The following is a 25,347-nucleotide window of genomic DNA, read 5'->3' as shown; positions in this document are numbered from 1 at the left end:
ACACAGCTATTCAGATGCCTCTTCAGGCAAATTCAGTATCTGGCTTTTCTCCTCTTAGGAGTCATGTGAGTAATAAAAAAAGCACAGTATATACTCTTTTCCACAAGGAAAAGACTGGGCGTTTGACTGTAGTGGAATACAATCCATTTTTACCTTTTTCCTGTATGTGTCTCCAAAAAGATAAAGAAAATGTATATAGTTTCTCAGCAGTTTCTGGCCACTCTTAGCTAATGCTGCCATGCTGCTTTCAAGTTTTAAGCCTTCTTATTATTTGCATAATTCAAAATAGAATTAAAATCTCTCAAAGTCTTGAGCTAGTGTGGTAGATCTGGGTTTTTTTGAGATATTATCATGTAAAGGCGTTAAAATGAGAAAAATAAAATGGCTATGTGGGGTGATTTCACTTATTTTGTAAAGTGATTTATTTTTCCAGCATATTGTTACGCAAATTTAAATAGAAAGTTATTAATAAACAGTGTTGTATTTAGTGCTCAATGACAATTATTTGCAGAGTATTTTTAACCTTTAATAAAAAGAGAGCAGAGTTCATAGTTCTTGGGTTACTGATGGGGTTTTTCACACAGGCTGCTTCTGTGATGCAGGACAGTACTTAGTCTCTGTTTCCTTTTTGAAATCTGTGAAGCAAAGATACTTGTTGAAGTGATGTAGTATTTTTATTCTCATATGGTTCGCATAACTTTTCCTGAAATATCTAAGATGCTTAAACTTCTGAAGAGTTAATGAGAAGAGTTAATGAAGAGCTGTGAGGATGGTAGAGGGCGGAGCTGTTTCGCATCATAAAAGCGATGCATTAACTCCTGATGTGCTGTATGTCTTGGATGACAGTTTGTAAAACTAGTTTATTAAGAACTTTCTCATACTTCACATTTCAAACTGACAGAACTGTGAGCTTCAATAAGCCTGAATGAATGGCACAACATGATAGTTGGGAATTCTTCAGAGCTGTTCACGTGAATTATTTATCCGTGTTCTCCTTTGTTACGTTCATTTGATAACATTTCATTCAGTAGTTGCCACTTTTGCAAAGGAGCGAATCAAAAGATTTGGCAAATAGTGAATGTATAAATTTAAATATTGCATTTTTCTACATTTATCTCAGCTGAAGTACTAATTTTACCTAGAGATGTAATGCATGTACAACATCTTACACACACTGTTGTGTGCGTGATTTATATACAGAAGTATCTCAGTTAAACCACAGGAGCTCCTTTGCCTTGTTGGGGCTATTCCAGAGTTCCAAATCTTTGGTCTGCTGGTCTTTGTCAGGAAAACAAATTAAAAAATCTTTTATTTACAAAGAATTCCTTAAAAAAAAATTGCTGTTCTCTGAGGTGCAGGATGATCAATATTAAATAAGACGTCATTTGCAGATTTAAAAAATGTCTAGAAATAGGTGCTTAATGCTATTACATAATAAAGTGCCCCATTTCAGATCCTTCTTCTTCAGCAAGTTTGTCTCACACTCCTGAGAGCTGAGAAAAAACAGAATATTAAAATTTTTTAAGAGATATCATTATAAGATTTCCTAAACCTACTTTTTTAGCTCTGTAGAGTCTTTACAATGGCACTTCTAGTACATGAATCTGATTTTACAGATTTTGACAGTATATTTTACTTTTAAAAATTTATGTGCTTGAAGCCTACCTTTTCTGTAACACGTGTAGCTTGAAGGTAAGAAGTAGCAGTGCAGACCACTATGGCATTGTTTGTGTTCATAAACTGCATTGCTTGCACATAGTTCCTTGGACACGTGTAGTAGCTGTGAAAAGAGAGGTAACTGATCTTCTCTGTTACAGTATTGTGGTATTCATGTACTTGCAAACAATTACTTTGGCCAAATTCAGAGTCTCTACTTCAAATACTTCTCCCCCTTTACACCCTAAAGATGAAGTTAAGATCTCATGAAATACCTGGGTCAATGCAGCTGCATGTTTTATCTATTTTGTGTGTAAACCAGTGTTTTCAAACACACTGGTGTTGTAAACATTTGTCACTGGTGTTGCAAAAATGCAAGACCACTTTTGGTTTTGTTGTTATTTTTTTTCTTCTGTTGCTCAGTTGTTGTTCAGTTGTTTTTTGGGGGTTTTGTGGTTTTTTTTTCTTAGTTTTCCCAGTTGTGTTTGCTTTATACCAGACATACTCTTCACCAAAATTCATGGGAGCTAGATCACTCCCCACACTGTCTAGGTCAGAGGGAGTACTCACCTTTCACTGAATCTAGCAAAAATTAAATTAGAACAATTTTGAAGTCAGAGCATTTATGTCCTTGTTCTGTGAAAAGGAAACTCAAACGTCCTGTCTTCAGTGACAGGAGACTCCCAGTGGGCTATTTAAAAAACCACAAAACTGCTTATTGAAAAAAAACCGCTTCTGCTGGGAAGTTACAATTTGTATTAGGTTTCAAACTGATTGTTTTATTTCATCCACCACAAGCTGGGTGTTGCATTAAAGCAAGCTGGTGGCCAGTGGTTATGACTTTGCAGGTGGGCTCTTTGCCGCATGGTCTGGGGGAGGAAACTGCACCATTTCTACCACTACGTCTGTACTAAGATCCATTACACCTCAAGTAAATGTTGAAATGGATTATTCAATGATTCATGCACTTTTTTACGACCCAGGTGTTTGCTCAATAACCTCAATGTGCCTGTGCCTCAGTTCCTGTGGTGTGGAGTTCAGTTTGTTAGATATTCTGTGGGTTAGCAGACCAGTGCTACAGCACAAAGATGGTGCTTGTAGGATCCGAATAGTCAGTCATTTGTTTAAATGAAATAGAGGATTTTTTAGCTTCATTTTGCTTTTTAAAAAGCTATTGGAATAACTTTGACCTGTGCAAAATGGCTTTCCTTTCTGTGTGTGTACCTGACCTGTTCTGATTCCGTGGTTCCCCACGTCCACCACAGTTTTCCCTTAGGGTGGATTTTCCTTTTTGCATTAATTGCTCTGCTGAAGATGCAGACTTTCCTGATGGCTCTCATTCTTTGGGTCGAGGGAAACAAACATCCTGCTTCTTTCTTGCTTTCTAAACTGTCTGGATACCAGATCTAATTTGGTAAAAGTTGTTGCACACTAGGTTTAAAGGGAGCACATAAAAGCCCAAGCTTGTAAGAGACATAATTTATTACTAATAGTCAACACCACCTCTGACAGTGAGATGAATAGTGCTAATTGCTGAAGTGATTTCCATTACAGAATCCTTGAGGTGCAAGCTCTCCATGTGATGAGAAATAAAACATTGCTATTTCCAGCACGAGCCAGCGCAGACTAATTGGGAAGAGTTGTTTTCTCCTTTTTCCTCTGGTTATGAAAACAAGAAAAAATCAATTCTGACTTCTTATTTACTAATTCTCTGCAGCAGAGAGGCTTAATCAATAGCTGAGGAAAGGGTATGGGAAGGGAGCCTATTAAAATGCTGGCAGCATAAAATTGAGTTAGAAATGCACATATTGCTCTTCTCTTTCTCATTTTTGTAGCGTTCAGTGTAATGCTGTCAAAAATAATAGTAAAAAAAAAGCTAAAAATTTTCTTTACGATTATTAAGTCTAAAGCTGATAACAGAGGAAAGAAGAGGCTGTCTAAATGCACTATTTTTTCTCATGTAAAAATTATGTTCTCTTTAATTAAGTACTAGATTTCATTACTTTTGCTGTGCCTTTACTACCAACATTTTTAAAAGATAAAATCTTACTGCTTCTAGCACTTTTTAATGTGAAGTCATGTTTAACTTTAAAATGAAAAGCATAAATACTAAGCTTGTAGTCAATGAAACTGCAATTATAATTCAGCACTGACAAATGTATTTTCCAGCCAAAATCAAAACTTTACCTTGATTATAGCTAGAAATGGGGAAGGGAAAGAGCCTACATGCTTTTTGTTAAAAAAACACAGTTTTAATTTTTTTTAGTGTTGTCAGGTAATTGTACCTGCATTTGACAATTAATTGTTTGCATTAACTTAATCAGAAGCCTTTCTTTGGATACTCTCTCTCAGAGTGTTTAATTTTATATAGAGTGGGCAGACTTTTCTGTGAAGAATCTGAAGATACCAGTAAATATTTTATGAAAAATCACCTGTTAACCTCTGTAGCTGTACAATTTGCTGTATGATTACAGGAGGTTAATTCAGAAAAGGGTAGAGGATAGTGGCTTCAGCTGGTGGTATTTACTTACAGGGTAATACACACAGAGCTTGTTTTGAAAGTTTCATCCTTGCTGTGCTGAGTGGGAGAAATGGCAGCAAAAAGTGTGAGACAAGGAACTTCAGAAGTTAACAGGAATGTCTCTGGAAGACAAGACTGATGGCAAGGCAGGTAGTGTTGGTAGACAGACCAAACCTCACTTGCCAGAATTTCAAGTGTCTGGGATATTTAAAAACCTACCTGTGTGCAGGGTAGCTGTGAAAAAGACAGAAAACAGGATTAACAGCCTGAAAAGTTGTCTTCCTACCCTAAAGTGGGAACAATGACAGCTAAACTGTGTTTGACAGAGGTTTGTTTAATTTGTCCTTAAACATCTGCAGTGATGGATATTCTACAACCTCCCCAGAGAGCCAGTTCCAGTGCTTAACTATCGTTTCCATTAAAGGCTGTTTTTTTTCCCTAGTGTCTAACAGTATCTCCCATGGTGCAAATTAAGCTCATCTCTTCCCACAACACAGATGGATAGGTTTTATCACAGTGATTTGGGCACAATTTATATACACATTTTAGAGTGAGTCTGAAAAAAACGATCCTTCGAAATATATATATATATATATGTATATATATACTTAATTCAGAGGAAGAGTTTTGGCTGCTCAAATATTAACAATTAGGAGCATGTAAGAGGAAACAAAACAGTAGAATTTGGAACGAAGTTTTACTGTAAGCAGAAAATAGGTCAGAATGAATAGCGAGAACATGGCAGAAATTTACAAGTCTGATGGGTTGAGCCCAGCCGGCACGAAGCCTCGATGCTGTGTGAGCACCCACCAGCAGCAGCCATAACATCGCCATGTTACCAACACGGGTTTAGCTACAAATGCAAAGCACAGCGCCGTATGGACTGCTGTGAGGAAAGTGACCTCCATCCCAGCCAGACCCAGTACAAGGTCATGTGAAGCTATGTGGTCAGACTGGTTTGCTAACAGACATTGCTGGGTGCCCACTTACTAATAGTTGTAGACCATGGAGGAAGCCTCTTCATAAGGACAGGGACTGCACTAGCAATTACAGATACTTCGTGTGTGTCCCCACTTCTGCTGTAATGTAGAGGGTCTTGACAGTGTGGATTTACTGGCCATTCCCAGAGAAAAGAAATGTGACAGATAAATGTATTTTGCTTTACTCTGAGAACCTTCATAAGCTTCATTGTGTTCATAGTCCTGTAGGACACCAAAGTACACCATCTAAGATGAGAGCACCAAGGTCTGATGCCTGCTGAAATGTTCTGGTAGTTTATATAGGGCACATACAGTGTGCTCCTCAAGTAAGCAAAATATCAGTTTTTAACAGAATAATTGAGAGGAAGGTGCAGCACCTGAGTCTTCTTGTCCCAAGCTTTCAGGGTGGAAAACATTTGGAAATTAATGTTGATCAGTTGTCAACATGTCTTCCCTTTCTGCTTATTGAGTTTACAAGACAGGAGTACGAGAGTGATCAAGCTCTGTCTCAATATTAATTTAGGTCTTTGAAACGGAAGACGAGAAGGTGTCAGTATAATTTTTGCCTCATAGGCAACAGTTGTCCTCCCTGGTTGTGAATTTGGCTAGTAACTGTGGTGTAGCTGCTGTGTTCACTAGACAGTGTACTGACGAGCTAGTGATCCTATAGATAGATACTCGTAGGGAGGATGGGTAAGCAAAAGCCCTAGTACTGGCTGACCAAGCTGTTTATATTCCTCGGGGTTTTTTGAAGTTCTGATGAGATTGGCATGTTCCCACATATAGAGGTTTGAATTTTCTCTGAACAGCATTTCCTCATGTTTGTCAGGAAAATTTTTGACCAGCTTAGCTAGAGGATGCATGAGGTGCTATCCCATATAAATAGTTTATTTCAGCAAATCCCACGTTCCTGGAGAACTAATTAATACACTCACTGCCTCTATTCACAATTTGTATACGAAAAAATAAGAATAGCTCATGTTTTCCTATGTAACTATAACTATTTAAGCAAAGGTATTTTCATGAAGACAGTACCTTTTAGCCAAAGCATACTGAGAGAGAGCTCTGCCAGAAATGTTCATTTCACTGAAAATTATTTTCATCTGAATAGAGGTCTACTCTTGCCCTTCGCACATCTGTGGGAGAATTGCCATTAAATTGAGTTCAAACATGATCAGACCCCATGTTAAACTAAATACATTAATGACACGTTAAGAAAACACCAGAAAAACCTCTTGAGTGCTTTAATTTAGGGACAAACAGAGGAACAAGTGGTTTCACAACTTTAGCCAAACATAGTAGGGGAAAAGATATTTAATAATTATCTGCTATGCCCTGTCAGGTCACAGTATTCCAGTAAAATCTGGAGGAAGATATCGCCTTCTCTTCTCTTATACCATCTCTTCTGTTTTGTATTATCAATGATAAGTTTAGAACTGGGAATACTAGAATGCACTAAAATGTAATAATACTCTTAATTCCTACTATTAATATGTGATGAGCTGTTTCAGTGTGACTTTGATCAATTGGAACCAAAGGTTCATTCTTCCCAGAAATGAAGATAAATTAGTCTGGGTTGCAACAGGTTATGCATAAACTAAGAGTAAAAATACGCTATCATCCCAAAGTCATAACTGAGAAGCTACTTCTGATTAATTACAATTGGTGATAAAAGAGTGTATTTACTGCCTAAAGCAAGAAAATTAAAGTGATTTTTAATTTGAATTTAGAGAAATACTTCTGCTTTAATTCAGCTTTAGAAATTTTTGCATATACTTTTAAAAAGAAAAATGCAATTTATGAACATTTTAAACAAAAATGAATTGCGAAGTGTAGGGCTTTCAGCTCCTAACTGCTGACTGTTTTTTAAATTTATTTTAGAAGCTTTTCTGAAAATACTGGTTCCAGTTGCACAAACTAAAGTGCCAAAAGCTGTGGCCTTAGTAATTGATGCTTTTACGCTCAACCCAAAGTATTTAGTTTGCGTGACTCCTGATTTGACTTTTTCTAATATCAGAAACCTTATGAAGCATTTTTTTGCTGTTTTAAATTTGAACCAAATGCTTTTCCACTGGAAAAGCCTCTTAAGTAGGGAATAAAATTGGTAATAGCAAATCACGGTCTAAGGATTGCAAAGATGAGCAGAAGCATAGAGTTCTGTGATATTTCTTAATTGAAGGAATTTGCAATCAGTTCAATCTTTCAAGCAGAATCTTTCAAGCAAAACTCTGTGGAATTTTGTAATAGAAGGTAGATTTATCGGGTTTGGGTTTTTAAGAAGAATCTTTTAAGACTGAGAAAACACTTGCTTTTGAAAGCCATGAGGTTCTAGATGTCAGTTTATCAGCTGTAAATAGTGCTTGATGGAAAGCTACTAAATAATGGAATAGAAGTACAAAACGTCAGAATAGATACACCTTTCTGTTAGACATCTGGTTATAAAAATTATGCAAATGTTTGGTGAGGCTTATATTTGCATTACTTGTATGTGAGTGATTATAGCTGGTACAGTTAACAATTGAAACGGCAGAGTAGCATTTCAGTGTGGAGTTTTTTGGGTTCATGCCCACAGTTCTGACAGCACAGGGAGTTTCCATCAAGTCTCAGTGGTCACGTTCACGTCGGCGTTAGGGCCGTGGTGACACTGGTCATCCCGGGCAATAACGGGATCATCAGGAGACCCGCTGACTTTCACATATTGCAACCACAGTTCCCAAGAGGAGCTGCTGGGGGGAAGACAAGGGAAAAGGGTAAGATTGTACTGACAGCCTGTCTGACAACTCCTGCTGGCACACTGTTGTCTCATATAAATATTTCCACCCTTTTCCAGAAAATGCAAGTCATAGTGGGTGCTTGATAGAGTCACAGCCTTTGTCATATTACACCTGAGCTGGCTCCAGCAAGTGCACTTAAGCAGAATGCACAACTGTTGGATTTAGCAAACCACAAAAATGCAGGAAATGCTGCAAAAGTATCAGCTCTTGCGGCAATTGTTGTAGTGTCACCGCAAGATTGCTACTACAGTGGCAACATCGAATTGTTAGAGCAAACATGCTAAACCAGATTTAACATGGCAGCCATACTGAAAACATACAGGGTATAGGGCAGTGTAAATTTCTCAATTACAGAAATTTAGATTAGCTTCACCTAGAATTAAAATACCCTAAAATGTAAAATATAGTTGACAGAAAGTTAAGGTAAATGTTCTTTCATATTGCAGTCGTTATCAGTAGTAGTCCATTTACAAAACTTGCTTAGTCACAACGAGCAAACATTAAAAATCATGATCCCATTGAAGGCATTTTTGTCGCTCAGTGTCTACATGTTGATGACTTCTGCAAGGTGTTACATTTTGTGTAGTTTCTAATAGGGGAAAGCATTGTGAATGCAGACAACTGTCCCTTGATTTTTTCATTGTGTGGACAAGGTACGTAGAACTAGCAGCTCTATCAACTGACATTCTCAGTCTTTATTTTAAATGTTTTATCCAAGTTGTGCAAGCATCCTAGAAACTGGGGGAGAAGAATTCTGTTTACTTGACTTTGCAGCAGTCAGTTACAACACTGGCTTTGATTCACTCTGCTGTATTTGTACATCTGTCCTCTGTTCAGCAATGGAGAGGAGTATCGTTCTTTCCTACATGCTTTCATTATTTTCTTGATTGGTATTTTATTTAAGCTTCCAAGCCAAAGTATTCTTTGGTTAGAGATGCCTCTGCAAGACATATAGCTGCATTATTTATTTACTTTTTAAAACTTTATTTTTTAAAAAATGAATTTGTGGTAGGCACACTGTTCTATTTCTGTCTATTGTTCAATTGTTCTTGAACAATAGATTTTGTGTTCAAGGACACAGAGGAGGATGAGCGTGTCCTAGTGGTGTTTGTAACAAGGAGAAGATTTAGTAAAAGCAGAGTCTGTTCGCATGGGCACGAGCACGTGCAAGTGAGAGAGGTGGTCTTCACAGGGCATGAGGACTGATGAATGATCGTGGGGTTTCTCCAACTCATTATGGGCTAGAGTTTCAAAGGTCACTTAGATACCCAAAGATAAACTGAAATAGAGGATTTTCAAAAGAACTTACTAAAGGCGTCCCTTCTTTTGAAGAAAGTAGCAACAAAATTGTGGCAGTTAATACACTCATCAAGAATGTGGTCTTGATGAACCTGGGAACAACACCCAGATTCTGGCTAAGCCTAGTTGGTTTCCCACCCAGTAACATTACCCAGTAATACGTGACCATATGCAGAATATTAAGCCATGTTGTAAGATCATCTTTCAGCTCTGATGTTGTATTTGGCTAACTGTATTGATCACATCTAATAGATACAGTTCTGTGTCAGAAGATTTTCTGCTGCTGACATCCCTAGCCCTCCCACTACCCCACATTTAGACAGAACAGGTGGAACACACTAAAAAGCTAATTTTATCACATAAGAAAAGGTTGGGCTTTTGCATGCTGTTTAAAGTAGAACCATTAAAGCAGTGTATGGGTGTTTTTCTTTCATGAGCAGCTTTGAGTATCCTTTGACATGAAAGACTCCTTTCCAGCAGTCTAATTTTAATTTCCTTTTGGGAAAAGAGAGAGAGAAAGCTTCACAGTATGCAGGCTGCAACTTACCTCCCTGCTCCCATCCCCCTACACCCTTTTTTTTTTTGTTTAGAACACGTGAGGTGGGAGTCTCCATGCCTGCGTATAAGTGCACAAGAATGTTAATAATAATCCCATGTTAATGACAGCTGGTTGTGGCCTAAGATCTTGACCTTACTTCTTTCCAAACTGTGGCATTATATAGACATTATGGCCAGTTTCAGATGGAAATATTATGAAATATGTAACTTCCACCTATTCCCAGATAAATGAAAAGCTGTGCAGTTTCTTCATGGGTTTTTTTCTGTTTGTGGCAGAAGAGTGAAGCCAGGGTGCAATATGATTACCTGCTTTCTGAGGGAAATAAGTTATCTAAGATTAGTCTTGAGAAATATTCTTTCATAGGAGAAATTTGGAAAGCTCTATGCTCATTTCTTCGTTTTGCTCTCATGGTTTCCCTTCTGACTTTGTAACTAACTCACTGTGGGCTGGATCATGTACCTGTCTCACATTGTGAAATTAAGTTCATGAGGGAAGAACTCTAAAATGTGAAATGAGTCTCATTTTCCCATTTTTCATCTACTAGCTTTTTTGTCAAATTTGACTTGAAATCTGAACATTTTTATTTATTTACTTCCTACAAGACTATATGAAATTAGAGATTATGTCAGTATCTGTAATTTCTGAGGATAAAGATGACTTTGACTGGAAGGAAAGCATGTTTTAGATGTCTGTTCAGAAGCTGTTCAGTCTTGCATGGAAACAAGAAAAATGCCAGCTGGAAGTTATTCTGGCTGGAGAAAGCCACATAGCCTGTGCCTTTCATGTCCAGGAAATCTCAATAGTTTTTGCTCCAGCTAGCTCTACCCTGACTCTTCCAGCATGTCTCCCTCTTGCTGTTCCATGGATCTGCGTGTTACCAATAAAGACAGGGGGAAAAGAGCACTGCCGTAGTCCAAATTCCCTACCTCGAGGAAGAAACAGCCACAACCAGCCCACATCACTTCACTTTTAGCAGCCAGCTGCTTTTCTTCCAGCAGATTGAGATGTTAACTCTGCAGCTTCACTATCGGTCAACATGCCACCAGGCTCTGCAAGGCGCTTTGTGTGTCGTAGACTGAGAGATCTGGCTCTGACCCAAAAGGGCTTTCTCCAGCAACGTGAACGTTTGTTCTCGGGGTTTCTGCCTGACTCTTGTAAACTCCTGTCTGACCCATCTGTCATTTTACACTCTGCGCCTGGTCCTTTAGATCTTGCCTTGCCACATCATATGTAAATTACCCACATTCATGAAACTCCCTACTGGTCATAAAAAATCAGCGTGTTTTATATGGTGGCAGCTGCTCTAATGCAACAAATTATTTTAAGAGCTGTTGAAAATATGGAATTTAGATCAAGTATGCCCTCTAAATGATTCACTGTCTCATTTGTGATTAGTGAAGTAGACAGCTATGCAGTTGTGCTTAAGCTTTAAAGAGTTGTAAATGCAAACTCATGCTTATTTTCCATGATAGTATCCTGGAAATCATTTGGATTCCCACTCAACTCTTAAAAAAACCCCAACAACTGTGTATTCTTTGCCAAAATAAGTCTCAACTAACCACTGCTTCAATCCCCGTATGAAATATCTTTCTAAACATGCCTTGTCTCTTCTTTCCGTATCTCTCATCACCTTATGTTCAGGGCAGAGTCAGTTTTGGTTATTTACCATTCAGTGTTTCTTTTGCTCTAAACCTTCTAAGAAACTGAAACAAGAAAAAAAAAAAATCTACTACTTCTTCACGAGACAAGTCTTTGGCAATGTTGACTGCATACCCCCAGTGAACGGGGATTTGTGCCGAGAAAAAAATTATGAGGTTTAATAATGTTCCCATGTCGTAAACAAGATCTCCTCTGGCAACTGAGTTTCCCACTTGTGCCCTAATTTTTGTAGAGTTTCTGCTTTTTGGTGTCCCACTGTTGCTTCATGTCACAGGTTAAGTTAAATGTTATTCCACAGTTCCTTGTTTGCTTTTGGAGAAACAGTAAGTTTGTGAGAAGTTTCTTGGCAGTTAAATCCTTCACTTCAGGAAGAGAGATCTTCAATAAACAGAGTGAAATATTTTGGGAGGAACCATACTGCTCAGAAGGAGTAGCCATTAGAAAACACAAATACATGCCAATATGATATCTGAAATACTGCTAAAAGCATGTTATTCGGATTTGCTCCAACCCCAGTGGCCCCAGACCTCACATATTACACTTCTCTCAGGAGTCTGGTGAGTGTAGATTATAATCCAGTGATTATACTTCAGTGTACTTTTTATAATCTCTGGGTAATAAAATAAAATTCCTGCCTGGCGCAGTTGCATAGCTGTAACCATCCAGCTGTGTTTACCCTCTGAAAGATCCAAACCAAATTTGCACTGAAAACCTCTAACTGAGATACTGGCGGTATGCAAGTGATGAAGCCAACCATGCAACCCTTCATGTATGGAGGGTTGCTGAGCCCACAAAGCCTTTGTTGCGCAAAATACATTGCATAATAAAGAAAATGCATATATTTGATATGTTTACAGCTGAGTATACATGCAGACTTGCTTTTCTTGATTCCTAGAAAGAATAATTTGTGAGTTTAAATATTGTTTAGCTATTCAGTGCTCTGATTTTAGATAAAGTAACCTTAAATGAATAAAACTTCAGAATAAAAGGGAGAGCCTTGCTCCTGAGATGCACCCAAGATGCGTTTGCCTACCTCAGGAGCGCAAAGGTGATTTCCTTGTTCTGGTACCTTCTACCCCTTGTAGCTCAGAGCAAGCTGGAGCTGATGTCAAGTTACTCAAGTTTATAACCCCTGGCTCTCCTGCCCCCAGTGGGGTTCACTGGTGAATGCTGTGACCATCTGGTTTGTGTGGGTGCGTCTGAATTTTCTTTTAACCCCCAAAGTCAGCAGCTGAGGGTTCACAGTCCACAAGTTTCTGCACAGTTCCAATCACAGGCTCTGCAACGTCTTGTTTTGAAACTCTTTGAACTGATGTGTTGGTGTTTAATTCAATTTTCCTTGCTGTTTCTGAGAATACCACCTCATTTCAGAGGCTGAGATAGTTGTCACGTGCACAGTAGTTTATTTTTCCTTGGTCCATGCTTCTCATGGTGGGTTTATATTATTTTAATGGAAGTTTCATTTTCTTGCTGTTTTTATGTTTATTTTAGTGTTTGTTCAAGTTCATTCAATCATATGTTACTAACAGAAGAGACTTCGTAACATTTATTTGTAATGTTGTTAGTTGTATCAGCTGAGAGAAAAGTGAAGCTGGAGAAAACACTTCTTTTTTTTCTGAACATTTCCTTAAGTAGCATTTGTTCTGCTTGCTTCTGCAAAAGCAGCATTTGACATTACCTGCGTATTTGTCACTGTTTTGTTTCTCTCCAAGTAATTCTTTGTAATATAGCTTACATATGTACTGTCAAATAACTTCAAAATGGCTTAAGATGGTTGTTTTACATTCATAGCTACATGAAATTGAACATTAAAATGCAGGGGAAATTTTTGGAATTGTTTTAGCTAAATCTGTGTTTTTATTTCCCTAAAGTTTCAGACCCAGAGCTTACGTCTCTCAGACTTGCACAGAAAATCTCAGCTATGGAGAGGAATAGTTAGCATTACCTTAATTGAAGGTCGTGAACTTAAGGCGATGGATGCAAATGGACTCAGTGATCCTTATGTGAAGTTCAGATTGGGGCATCAGAAGTACAAGAGCAAGGTAATTTAGCTGTGACCTAAAATGAGCATTGGCTGCCTTTGAAATGTTTTGTCCTTCTTTGTGGTATTTTTTGGCTTGCATGACTATTTAAATAGTGACGGAGATTTATTGTTGTATTAATTAGCTGTCAGAGCACCTGGAGTTTTGTTTAGATGTTTTCTTCTTATTTCATTATAAGTAAAAATAATACTAGATGGGGAAAAATGTAGCACTGAAAAATGCAGGGTGGCAGGGAGGCACACCTGATTTTCCATACAGACTGTGTTGGCTTTTATTTACTGTTATGGGTCATTCGTGACAGGGGAGAGATGTGGAGTGATCCTGACAAGTAGATTCCACCTTTGTGCCTTTATGGCTTGATGCAGGTCACCTCTTTGATCCTTTGTATGGTCTTATCTTCAAACCATGTCATGCTTATATTCTCACTTTCCTCATTCTGTCCTTACAGCAAGTTTCATTGAAGTTTTGTATATGTATGAGCTTAACAGGTAGAGAAGATTGATCGGGGAGAAAATGGTTGTGGAGGCTTGCTTGGCTTTCTTGCTGTTATTTTTTATTTCATTCATCCCTGTTGTTTTGAAAGTGGCTGTTTATGGAAGATGCTGGGACCACCAGTGATGCACATGACCATTCTATCTCAATGGGCATGACAGCCTGTGTGTTTTTCACAGCCAGGCAAAGGGCAAAGTGAGGGAGAGGCCAGGAGCATTTAGGTGCCATGTTTGCGGAACTCTGAGCCCACCTTAGGGCCACTTAATCTGAAATTAGAAGAAATCAAATTTCATGGTTTTGTGACTTACAAATTTTCACGGCATTTCTGTGTTTTAATCGTCTCTGATTTTTCCGTTTTTTCAAGCCAGTTAGAACTGGTGGATGTAGAAACTAGTGATTGCTTCATAGGGAAGGTACGGGATAGTTTCCATTCTTGGTCAGGACACTTGTGACTACTGTGGCTACAGCTTTGGCATTATGGTAGAAAAACCTGCAAGCTTTCTGTTCTGCAGAGCGTGCTCAGAAGTACATGGGCTGAAATCCATTGAAGTTACTTCTTTTGTCAGAAGTAACTGGACTGAAAATGACTGAGAAAGTTACTTTCATCTGAGTTGCAAAGGAAAGGAAGTAAAATATAGTTTTGAAAAAAAGACTATTATTCCATAAAAAGTAAACCGTAGTATCATCTTTCTCCCAGTATTACTGCACCTGGGGCAAGAGGACATGATAAAATTATTTCTGTTTAAATACTTACAGTCACCATCTACTTGTCATTGCAGGTGCTTTGTTTTCCTTTAGGCTCAGACACATAACTTTGCAGCTAACTGTCACATAAGGGAGGGCATAATTATTCTACAGAAAAATGGATCCATTCCCAGGGTAAATCCTTTGTTCAGAAGGCTTTTGAAGGTGACAGGCTGCAGGATTTTGGAGGTTGCTGTTATGTCAGAGAGACATGAGAGAACTGGCCAGTAGTCTTTTCTAATTACTATTTTTTAATTCTCACTGCTTAAGATACTCGTACTGCAAACAGAAGAAACTTCCTGAACAGACTCTAAAGATCAAATTAACAATTCAAGAAAGAGTATGCCTGCACAATGCAATATGACTTTCTTGTTGCTCTCCTTTCAGATTGTGCCAAAAACTTTGAATCCTCAGTGGAGGGAGCAGTTTGACTTTCATCTCTATGAAGAACGAGGTGGAATTATTGATATTACCGTGTGGGACAAAGATGCTGGCAAAAAGGATGATTTTATTGGCAGGTTTGTGCAATTACAGCCTTCTTGTTCCCTGGGGATGAGAGCAGATGATTAAAATGAGCCTTGCCGTTGAAACTATTTCTTATGACCATTTGTTCTTGCCTTTTTTTTTTTTTTTAAAGGTGGAGGAGGATTTTTTACAAAGTATCAGTACAGTTTGCTGCATTGATGTAATTCTTTACTTTGATGGTGTAAAATAAATTTTATTGACCAGTAGGTGGCACCTTTTACCAATTGATAGACACAGGTTTTCCAAAATGAAAATTCCACTTTTAGACCAATAATCAAGATGCAGGAGGTTCCATGCGGCAACGTCCGGCTTGGAGGAGGAATAACTCTCGTGACTTGTAACAGGTGCATAAGACCAAATTTATGTACTTATTTTTTAACCTATTTGGTAAATGAAATGAGAGTCTTGAAGGACTACAAACAGCTTTTGGGGCAAAGAAATAAGATCATTCACCTAATTAATTTTCAGGAAAAGTGGATCTTTGGGTTCTGTCTTAGAGTTCAAGAAATGTTATAAATTTGTGTGGTTATGCTCCGTTTTACTGTGTAGGAAGAAGAAGGATGCTCATGTTTTTTAACAATGGCGTTAGCTGTTAGCTAATATGGGAAAAAACTGTCTTGTGCTTACAGATACTACAAAGTAGGTGCTATTTGGAAAGCTCAGATATTTTCATCATAGTTTAATTGATATCCATACATTCATAATAATAGTAAGTATTATTAATCCTATGTAGTTTGGTTGCTTGTTAGAATATTGGTTGTATGTGCTTTCACTGGGACGTTGATACTATTAACTAGTAGAATTACTTTTTTGGTAGTTAAAATCAGTAATGGAAATCCCACAGGCCAAGCCATGTGCTTTTGTTGTCAGTGTGGTTAATGTTTCTATTGACCTTTTCCTCCCTCTCGTTCTGTTTAGGGTAATGGCTTTCTTTATCAAATTAAATCAGTCAGGTAATATTCTGTGTTTATTTCCTACCATAAATTGTGGGAACTGAGAATACATACAGAGTCTGTAGCAAGCAAACAGCTTTAATATCGACAAAACCACTTTTCTGAAGTATACACAGTAGGATTTTATTTTATATGATGAAACCCTGTGGATGGGGTGAAATGTTTATATGTGAAGTTTACACTGTATTTTTTCCCTTGCTTGATTTCAGTCAGCGCATATGGTAACAATAACTATTTTTCTGAAGTAACATAATCATTTAGTCCTGTGTCAACACATGATATACCTTGGGAAATTATTCCTATTTTCTTCTTAACTTTAACCTTCCTATCCAAAAGGTGGTGACATTCTGAGTTTTCATGTGTGGTTTTTCAGAACACTGTCATCAAAACAGCACTTATGTTGTTACTGTTACCAGTAATTATAAAGTCTTTTTAAGAGCATTGCATAAAATAAAAGACACCATTTTTGCTCCAAGGGGCTTGAAACCTAAATAAGAATGTGATAGAGAAATCAGAGAAGGAAAATTTGTAACTCCAAACACATGAGCTGCTTAGGTAGCTTTTCAGAAACCTGAAGAAATTACATATCTTAAGTATGTGTCTATTTCTTTCTAGTAACTGCATGCTATTATGCAAGTAACAAATGATTTCTACATTTTATTTAGGCCCAAAAAATTTGATAGCATGAGAAATCTTCGTTCTAAAAAGAATGCTTGAAGTTTTTAGCATTTTTCAGTGGGAGAACCTTGTTTTGTTTTGTTTTCTATCATTTTCTTAAATAGATGTAATTCTTGTATATACCAAAAAAGCTGCTCCTTGGACAAAACTAATCTATACTGCTTCTGCAGTACATAACTGATTTTAACAAAAAAATCAGTGGTATTTTTCCTGAAACCTTGCTGCTCTTGATTTTTGTGACCTCTCTGCTGTCAGTGTATATGTAATCCCTCTTCAGTTTGTCCTTTCAGACACACTCTCATTTCACCTTCTGTTGGTACCTTATCTCTGGATAATGCAACCTGCCAACAAATTCCTCTCCATGAAGATTTCCATGAAAAACTTTGTCATTTGTCAAGCTCAATCTGAATACAAAAATAGGTCTTAATATTCCCCCTCCCTGATACTCTTTTCCAGTCACTGTGGATAAAAATCACCGACATCTGACAGCTCCACTTTACATTGACCTCTCTTCCCCAGTTTCTCCTTTCGAGGCTGCCTCTAAAAGCTGGAAATACTTTGGTACAGACACTACAGACTTGCTCTGTGTGTGTGTGTGTGTGTGTGTTATGCTAAATGTATATTAATTTTGAAAAGCATGACTGAGTTGTGCTCCATGACTAAGGCTTTGTGGCTGTCAAGGAACACGTAATAAATTGAATATTTTGATTCAGGTTCCAGGAAAAGTGATAATGAGGCTGTAGGAGGAAAACAAAAGACTTCCTGGTAGTATTCTAGCATTGCTCAGTGGTAGAGAGTAATCCCTTTCATCTTACCATGATCTTCCTGCTTTCTTGAATAATGTGCAAGAAGCAGCTGTTGTATTATATAGGAATATTTTTGTTAAATGCAAATGAAAACAATTATTTCTTGAAGACATCCTGCCTGGCCAAAGTTTGGTTTGGGGGAAGCCATGTGTGACAGAAGAGATCCTCTAATTGGGGGAAATAGCAGACCAAATTGAGAAAGCAGAAGAAAAAGTTTGTTTAAGGAGCAGTTCTCACCTGTCATCCACAGCGTTGGTTTTTATGTGTCCTCCCTATTCATCTGCTTGCAGAGCGCTCATGAAGGTCAGCAGGATCTCCTGTGCAAAATAGGCGTTATCAAGTTGCTTTGCCAGGGGATCTCTTTGAAGAGTGCCATCCCTAAAACTGGTTCAGCAGTTCCAAACTGAGCTGGCTATGGGAGAACAGGGTGGCTGGGTGGAAGGTTGAAGGGACTCCAGGTTCCTCCTGGAAAACAGCATGGGAAGCCCCCTTGAGTTGAAATGTTCTTACCCTGCTAAGCTCTGTAACTTGCAAATTTTATTCCAAAGCAGAATGTCATAACTTCTCCTGGAATGATACTCTGTCTCAGCTGCACTTCAGTGAAATAAAAGAAGTGGGAAATCAGGAACGTAGACTTCTGTGGGCCCTGCCTGTGTCATCATACTCGTTAGGCTGGAGCATGGTAAGGGCCAGGGTGAAGCTGGGAACGTGACAAGGTATCGATGGCATGTGTGCTCAGACTGCGAGGGCTTGGGCTTGCAATCCTTTGTTGAGGGCAGGAAGATGAAGGAAGGATGTTCGAGAAGGCTGGAGACATTGGAAGGTGAGATTCTGGCTTTGGGGTGGCGTGACAGGAGGAGGATGGAAGTGGAAGGGGTGGCTTGTTAGAGGGAGGAAGGTAACAAGACGGTGGTCTGTCTTAATGATAGTGACAGCATGGCATCCTAATTAGGAGAAGGAAGAGGAGAAGGGTACGTTGTCACAGAACTAGCATAAAGCTCCGTCTTCACCTTGGTGCCCAGGCATGTTCAGTATGGCGGTTCCTGAAATGAGATGCTGACTGATTGATTTCCATTCTTTGAGCATTATGTGTTTGTAATATTCATTTGAGTTTCAGTTGTATGCATTCTCCATGAGAGTTTAAAGGATGTAGCACCTTGTGAACTTCCACCTTAAAATACCCTAAAAAAACCCAAATCCTAGAACCATTTCAATGTTTATTTTGGGATTTCAAAAGCCTGTAAAAAGACCTCATACAAAAGCCTCGAGGAAAATATATTTCTGATCATATGCTGATTTGTAGGAGGAAACATTGGGCTTGGCCAGAACTGAGTTTCATCATGCAAGGGATTAAATTCTGGCATTCTTCTGAATATCATTTTTTAAAAAAAAACAAGTTTCCAGGACCAAAGACATGAGGTCTAGAAGTTCTTTTTTCGGAAAGCACCAGCAGTTAGAGCCACAGGGGCAGCCTTCTTGCATTCAAATAAGCATGTGGACTTGCATGAGCAGTATTAGTCGTTACTTCATCTGATAAGTAGAAATACATATGTATGTGTGTATATTGTTCAGTTTGAGTACATTTAATATTCACATAATTTTGCTATGAGTAAATCATTTCTCTTCCATATTGAGTCAATATACTTCTGTGATTAAAAACATATATGGCAGTAAGTTTATGTAGGTAATACTAAGATCAAAATGAAGGTGAAATGATTTTAATCTTCATGTAATTATTTAACTTTCTTATCATCTGCGTTTTTGAAGGCGATCCTGACTGTCACCTTTACGATAATCAGCTAATAAATCCTCATGATTGTTACACCTTTATGCATAGCAGTAATCTGAACAAATTGGCTGCTGACAGCTGCAATAAATTGCCAAGAATGAGTGCTGTCAGAGAACAAGTTGTTTCTGTGAACATACAGGATAAGTAAATCCCATGTCATGCAGTTTTATTCAGCTGAAGTTATTTGCAATCCAGTACGGCAGGATTTATAGTATTATTTATTGGTATGAAAAATGCGTGTTTATCTTTAAAATGGCATTGACTTTTACTCATATTTTGTGCCAGGAAATTACTGTTGACTTCACCTGTATCTATTTTCATCAGTGTTTATAGATGCTACTATCTCTTTTCCCATCTGATGCAAATTAAGAACAAAAGACCTTGTGTATAGTATATTCATTAAAGCTATGTATTCATTTTTATCTGTAGAAAACTGAAATGTCCCATAATCTCTCTGAATATTGTCATGAAAATTCAGATCAATTTTGTGTGTGCATGTGTGTATGGGTATGCACCATATAATGGATGTTACAAAATACAAAAGTTAAAATATTGAAAATTATGTATTTAGGTTTTCAACACCTAATCTGCTGTGTCTGCTGTGTTTAGTTTTTTCATAGTAATGAAGCCATAGAGGGTTGTTTGGGTGCACATAAATACAACCAATATGTGACCTATGCTGCTGCATTATTAATTTGAAAGCACAGGGATGCACTACTCAAAGTTCTAAACTGAAGTGGGATTTTTATATAAAATATTTATGTCTTTCTCAGTTTCATTTTTTCCCACTGAAATTTATGTAATTTCACTATGAGAGACTGAACATTGTCAGAGAGAACTGAGTGGTGCTGTAAAGCTATGTATGAGTACTCCAACATGCATATAAAGTTGAGTGAAGGACACTAAATATGCTACTGCTAATGTTTCTTCCCAGACTTTTTCTAGAGACGTTGTGGACACTGTGATTTATATTGAAAACCTGGCAATTTTCTTTTTTAAATATTGTTGCCCAAGAAAGAAGTTTTGAATAGTAGCTGTGAATGCCAGTGTTAATATTGAAATTGATGAGTCTTGAAGTTTTCTCAGTTGTCTATAGAGACAAAATGGGTTCCTCTGGAATTCTAAGTAGTACTTTATTATGCTAGACTTTCAAGTATTTTTTTCACATGGTGGTTTGAAAATTTCTGTGTGTTGAAGTAACGTTGGAAGGATATATTATTTTCAAAGTTCAAACATAATGGTCAATACGCTATTGTAATTTGAGTTTTGAACTGTGTGCACATGTGAATTAGAGAGCAATTCTGTGCAAACACAGACAAGCACACAACCAACATCCTGTGTGTATAATAGTTGGTTGATTATACATGATGACTAAAGTTAAATTATTGCAGATGCATTTCTCTATGTAAAATGAAGGTTTTGCCTTAAGCATTAAAGTCTAAACCTGCCCTTGACAAACCCTGAGATGTGCTGAGCCGTCTCCATTTCTGATTGTTGTCAAAGGGAGTTAGATGTCAGTACTGCATCTCGAAATTTGGCTTTCAGGTATTCCACACCTTATTTATCAGTATCTCTGCACATTTTAGCCTCTTCCATTAATGCAGAGGCACTGCTGTTCTGCTAGAAAGATGGAAAAGGTTCCATTTTGGCTCACAAATCTTCAGTAACTTTCTTTTACTAAATATTTCATGATTTACAACTCTTACTGACAGTTATTGTCACATAATATTGCGAAATTGGTAGTATTCCCCAATGTATTCTGAAAAACAATGCTGCACACAAGCTGGACGATGTTTATGGATCCTTCTTCTGACCCTCTGTCTCCCACGTATGGAAATGTACTCCACTACATTAAGTAAGAGTGGCAAAGTAAGAGGAAGAGAGAAGGAAAAGAGGAATGGCTGCCTAGCTATGAGGAGCATGACAGTAATTGTAAAAAGCGGTTAGGGGTGTAGATAAGGGTTTGTGGGGCTTTCTGGAATGCGCAGGTTGGAGCTGTGTGAAAGCACTCGCTAAGTTTCTTGGACCAACTAATGAGGGGAGAACCGTGCAAGAAGACATGATGTTCATCAAAGCAAGAGACTGGTTTAGGAGAGGAAAGCGTTAATTTTGCTGCAAAGAAATTGCACTGGTGACAGCACTAACAGTGCATGTCTGTAGTGTATGGCTGTGCCACAGGGACAACGTGGGAAATATCACGTCATAAAACATCGGCGAGTACTTTTTCCTGTCTACACAGTTTCAAAAGTGAATCTGTGGTTTTATTGTGAAGAGCTGTGCTTAGGAAAATGTTAATCGGTCATTTCAAAAGCCATCAACAGGATTCTGTGGCGTGGACCATATTTCTTTTAGCAAGCAATAAACACTTGTCTGTATTCAGGTGTTGCTCGGTGACCGGTGAGATGGTCCCGTATTTCATGCAGCTCTCATATTCCCGTTACCGAGACTGACTTAACCCAAACGGCAGGGCTCTTCCCTGCTTTCTGCGTCTTGCGGCACAGCACGTTTCCCAGGTCCTGCTTGATCTCTGTGGCGAGGCAGCGCTCTCCCAGCTTGCCGGGGATCCTCTCCAGCTTCCCGAGCTCGCCACCGCGCTCCCCCTCAGTCTGTGTCCTACTTAGCTGAGCTGCAGCCTCCAGCTCCTTTGGGAGCTTTCCTCGTTTTCAGTCTATCGCCCCTATCCACCACCTATCACAAGCGCCGTGTGGGGTCTGTCATTTTATCTCTTTCTCGTTATCTTTACACTTAAAAATGCCGTGCTCTGGTTCTTCCAAGAACTTCACGTTACTGCAGTCCTGTCTTTCTGAGCCGTGTCATTTTCTGCCGGTGCTTTGCAGAATTTCCCCTCTCCGTTTGTTTCTTGATTTTACTGGAACATTGTACTCTGCTCATAAAGGATACGGAGTCTCACAAATTGTAGCAGTTCATGCCTCGCTGCTTCTGATGTGTGTCCAGCTCAGTTCTAATTGCAGAATCTCACAGTTTCCTCTCCTTGGCATCCTTTGGAGCAGCATAGACCTGGATCACAGCGGAGTTAAAAGGCTGTCTTCCTGAACAAGTCATGATGATAATTAAGTTGCCTGGGTTGTAGCCAAGTGGTGCTTTTCTGTCCCTATCACTTAGGATTGTGCCAATTCCTCTTTTATGCTTTATTTTGTCATGTGAGAAAATGATCTCGCTATCTGCTGTCTCTCCCTTGCCTGGCCACCTGGCTTTTAAGAGGCCTTCTATGTCATGTTGCTACCTTTGTAATTCATTCATTAGCAAGGATATTTCACCAGGGTGCCAACGTGGTCTTACATTCCAGGTTCTGTAAGAACTAGAGAGGGGAGGTGATTTTTACCTCTTAGACATGCTGATAATAAAACACTACATATAGTTCTGGCTTCCACACTTTAAAAAGGATGCAGGAGAATTTCACTGGATCAGAAAAGTTACAAAAAGTCATTTGAGGGCTGTAGGAGATGTGTTCCAAGGAAATGTATAGGGAGCTGAAGGTATTTAGCATATCAAAAGGAAGATCAAGAAGAGATATGATTATGGTGTATGAGTACCTTCACTAGAAGAAAATAGAGAGCACTGAAGGCTTTTTCAACCGAGTAAAGAAAGGCATAAAAAGAACCAAAGGCCAGATATATTCAAATTAAAAATAAATCAGAAATGTATTTCTAACAGTTTGGGCGATTAGCACACTGAACACAGTTTCAGAGAAGTGGTGGATTCCCCTTGAATCTTCAAATCTTCCTCCATGGGAGCTGTACCCTGTTTCTGCAGCAACTTATCCATGATACTTTGGCACATGAGCTTGAGGCACTTGCGTGGTTTTTTTCCCTTCTTATCTCTCGAGGCCTGAAAATCCAGATCCACCCGGTGCCTGATAATGTTGATATGCAGAGGTGGTCCAGGGGGACATGCCTCCGTGCCTCTTCCCGAGGGGTCAGCCAGCCGGGGGGATCGTTCCAGTGCCCACCGCTCCTGATGCTGACAGAGGTGTGCGCTGAAGGGACCATACAGCGCGGGCAGCGGAGTAATGCAAAATACTCAAACTGCACTAAACACTGAAATTCCCTGATACGTGATTTATAGCCATGCCTGAAAATCTGTCAATGGATTAATGGCTATTTTTGCCATCATTTTCCTGGCTGACCTCTTCACAGGTGGAGAACTTCTTCTTCCAGCAGCCGCATGTAAATCGTCATTCCATAAGAAACTCACTTGTCCAAAATTACTCTTTTCCTCCTGCTTTCAGTATGACAGCCGCTGGTCATACGCAACTTACGGCCTTCTCAAAATGACTGTAATTTTTCATGGTCCTCAGTTTGAGAATACGGGACAAAATTTCTACCACCACAATGCTCATTCTGCACCACTTTCTGGTTAACATTGAAGTTCACCTTCATCCTCAAAGCATCTTTGTTCTCCATGGAAACAGTTGTAGGTGACAAATGTCTTTTAAGAGAACATCTTAACTGATGTAAAAGTCAGCATTGCTAAAGCTTTAAAGCTTGGAATACTTGTATATACTATCAGTAAAATGTAGAGGGGCATTGTCAACTTGAACTTTCCGAAGCTATTTATCTTTACAAGTATTTTGTTAACTTCAGTGCTTGTAAGGAAATCTAATCCAAAAAGGAGTTTTGTGGGTTTCCTACTGATGTCTGTAAAGGTTATTCTAGGGTAAGGTTAGTGCTTAGGTAATACCTTAATAAAACCAGGCTTCCTTCACCATTTTGGTCCCTTGCAAAGATCTGTTGAGGGCAAAGTAGATGTAACAAAAAATGTTTTAATTTTTTTGCTGGAAAATTTGGTGTGAGAGCAAACAAAGCTGATTTTTTTTTTCATGAAAAACTCAACTATTAATGGAAAAAAATAGCAATTTTTCTTACAGTGTCTGTAAATTGCAAAGTTATCTTCCAACTGAAGTGCATGTGCCGCCGATGTGCCCACCTTGTGCTGAATGCTCCTTGAGCCTCAGCACCTTTGAGTTAGACACGTGAGCTGCATCTCCTGCGAGGCCAGAGGAGGGGACTTGGTGCAGAATGAGAAATGTGCTTTCATCTCACCGTGGATGCAGAGAGACACTCTTAACCTAGATTTTCATAAAGTGCAATAGTGACACTCCTTAATGGAATAACCGTAGTTTTTTATCAAATTATCTGAAGGCCCTTTGGAGGATATTTCTCCTGTAAAATGGTTAAGGCTTTCACTGGAAAAAGCTTTGAGATCACCCCCTACCCTTTGTATGATTTTAGGAAATAACAAGCTGGTGATAGGCTGTTCATGGAGATCTATCAAGCAGACAATAGAGATATATTTCTCACGTAATCTATTCTAGATGTGGTGCTATTAGGAATATTTTATAGCTGTAGGAAAGGTGCATGGGTAAAATCAAATTGTCAGTTGCTTCTTTTAGCCTAAATAAAAAATAGCATGGACTACTAATGTTGCAAAAGTGCTGTAGCTTCAAGAATTGGAGAACTTGGAGCTTGTAGCTCTGATGTAAATCCTGTAATTTTACAGTCCTTGCAGTTTTCTGATGCATGGAGGGGTTTTTTGTTGCAGTGGCGGTAGCTTTTGTTGCCTGTTTTTGAGTGAGGGGTGGATTACTTCTGCTTTACTTGTATCATAATGACTTTCTGATTCTTTTACTGACTTTAAGAGAGTTTGGACTGGAGCTTTCAATGATTATTCGTTAAAGTTGCAATATTGTTGCAGAGACGTATTTTTGAGGGGTATCTGTTTTGAAAGAAATTATCAAACAATATTTAACACCAGGGGCATCTTAACTTACCCTAGCTTTGAATGCTTCATTACAGTATTTGTTATCTCAAGGAGGGCTTTATACTTCTCACTGCAGCCTAAATAAAAAT

At 38.6% G+C, this 25,347-nt stretch overlaps 1 protein-coding gene across 4 annotated transcripts in view; it reads left to right on the top strand.

Annotated features, from left to right (window-relative positions):
- MCTP1 (multiple C2 and transmembrane domain containing 1) overlaps window positions 1–25,347 on the top strand; it is a 288,852-nt gene that overhangs the window by 144,664 nt on the left and 118,841 nt on the right. For all 4 annotated transcript variants that reach the window (XM_069777634.1, XM_069777635.1, XM_069777638.1 and 1 more), the window contains 2 exons: window positions 13,320–13,490; window positions 15,114–15,244. In XM_069777634.1, coding sequence (XP_069633735.1) covers window positions 13,320–13,490; window positions 15,114–15,244 — 302 coding nt within the window. The remainder of the gene's footprint in view (window positions 1–13,319; window positions 13,491–15,113; window positions 15,245–25,347) is intronic.

The sequence above is a fragment of the Haliaeetus albicilla genome, chromosome Z (assembly GCF_947461875.1).
Source record: "Haliaeetus albicilla chromosome Z, bHalAlb1.1, whole genome shotgun sequence".
NCBI lineage: Eukaryota > Metazoa > Chordata > Aves > Accipitriformes > Accipitridae > Haliaeetus > Haliaeetus albicilla.
The sequence above is the reverse complement of the archived record's forward strand: the minus strand, read 5'-3'. Positions and strand labels throughout refer to the sequence as shown.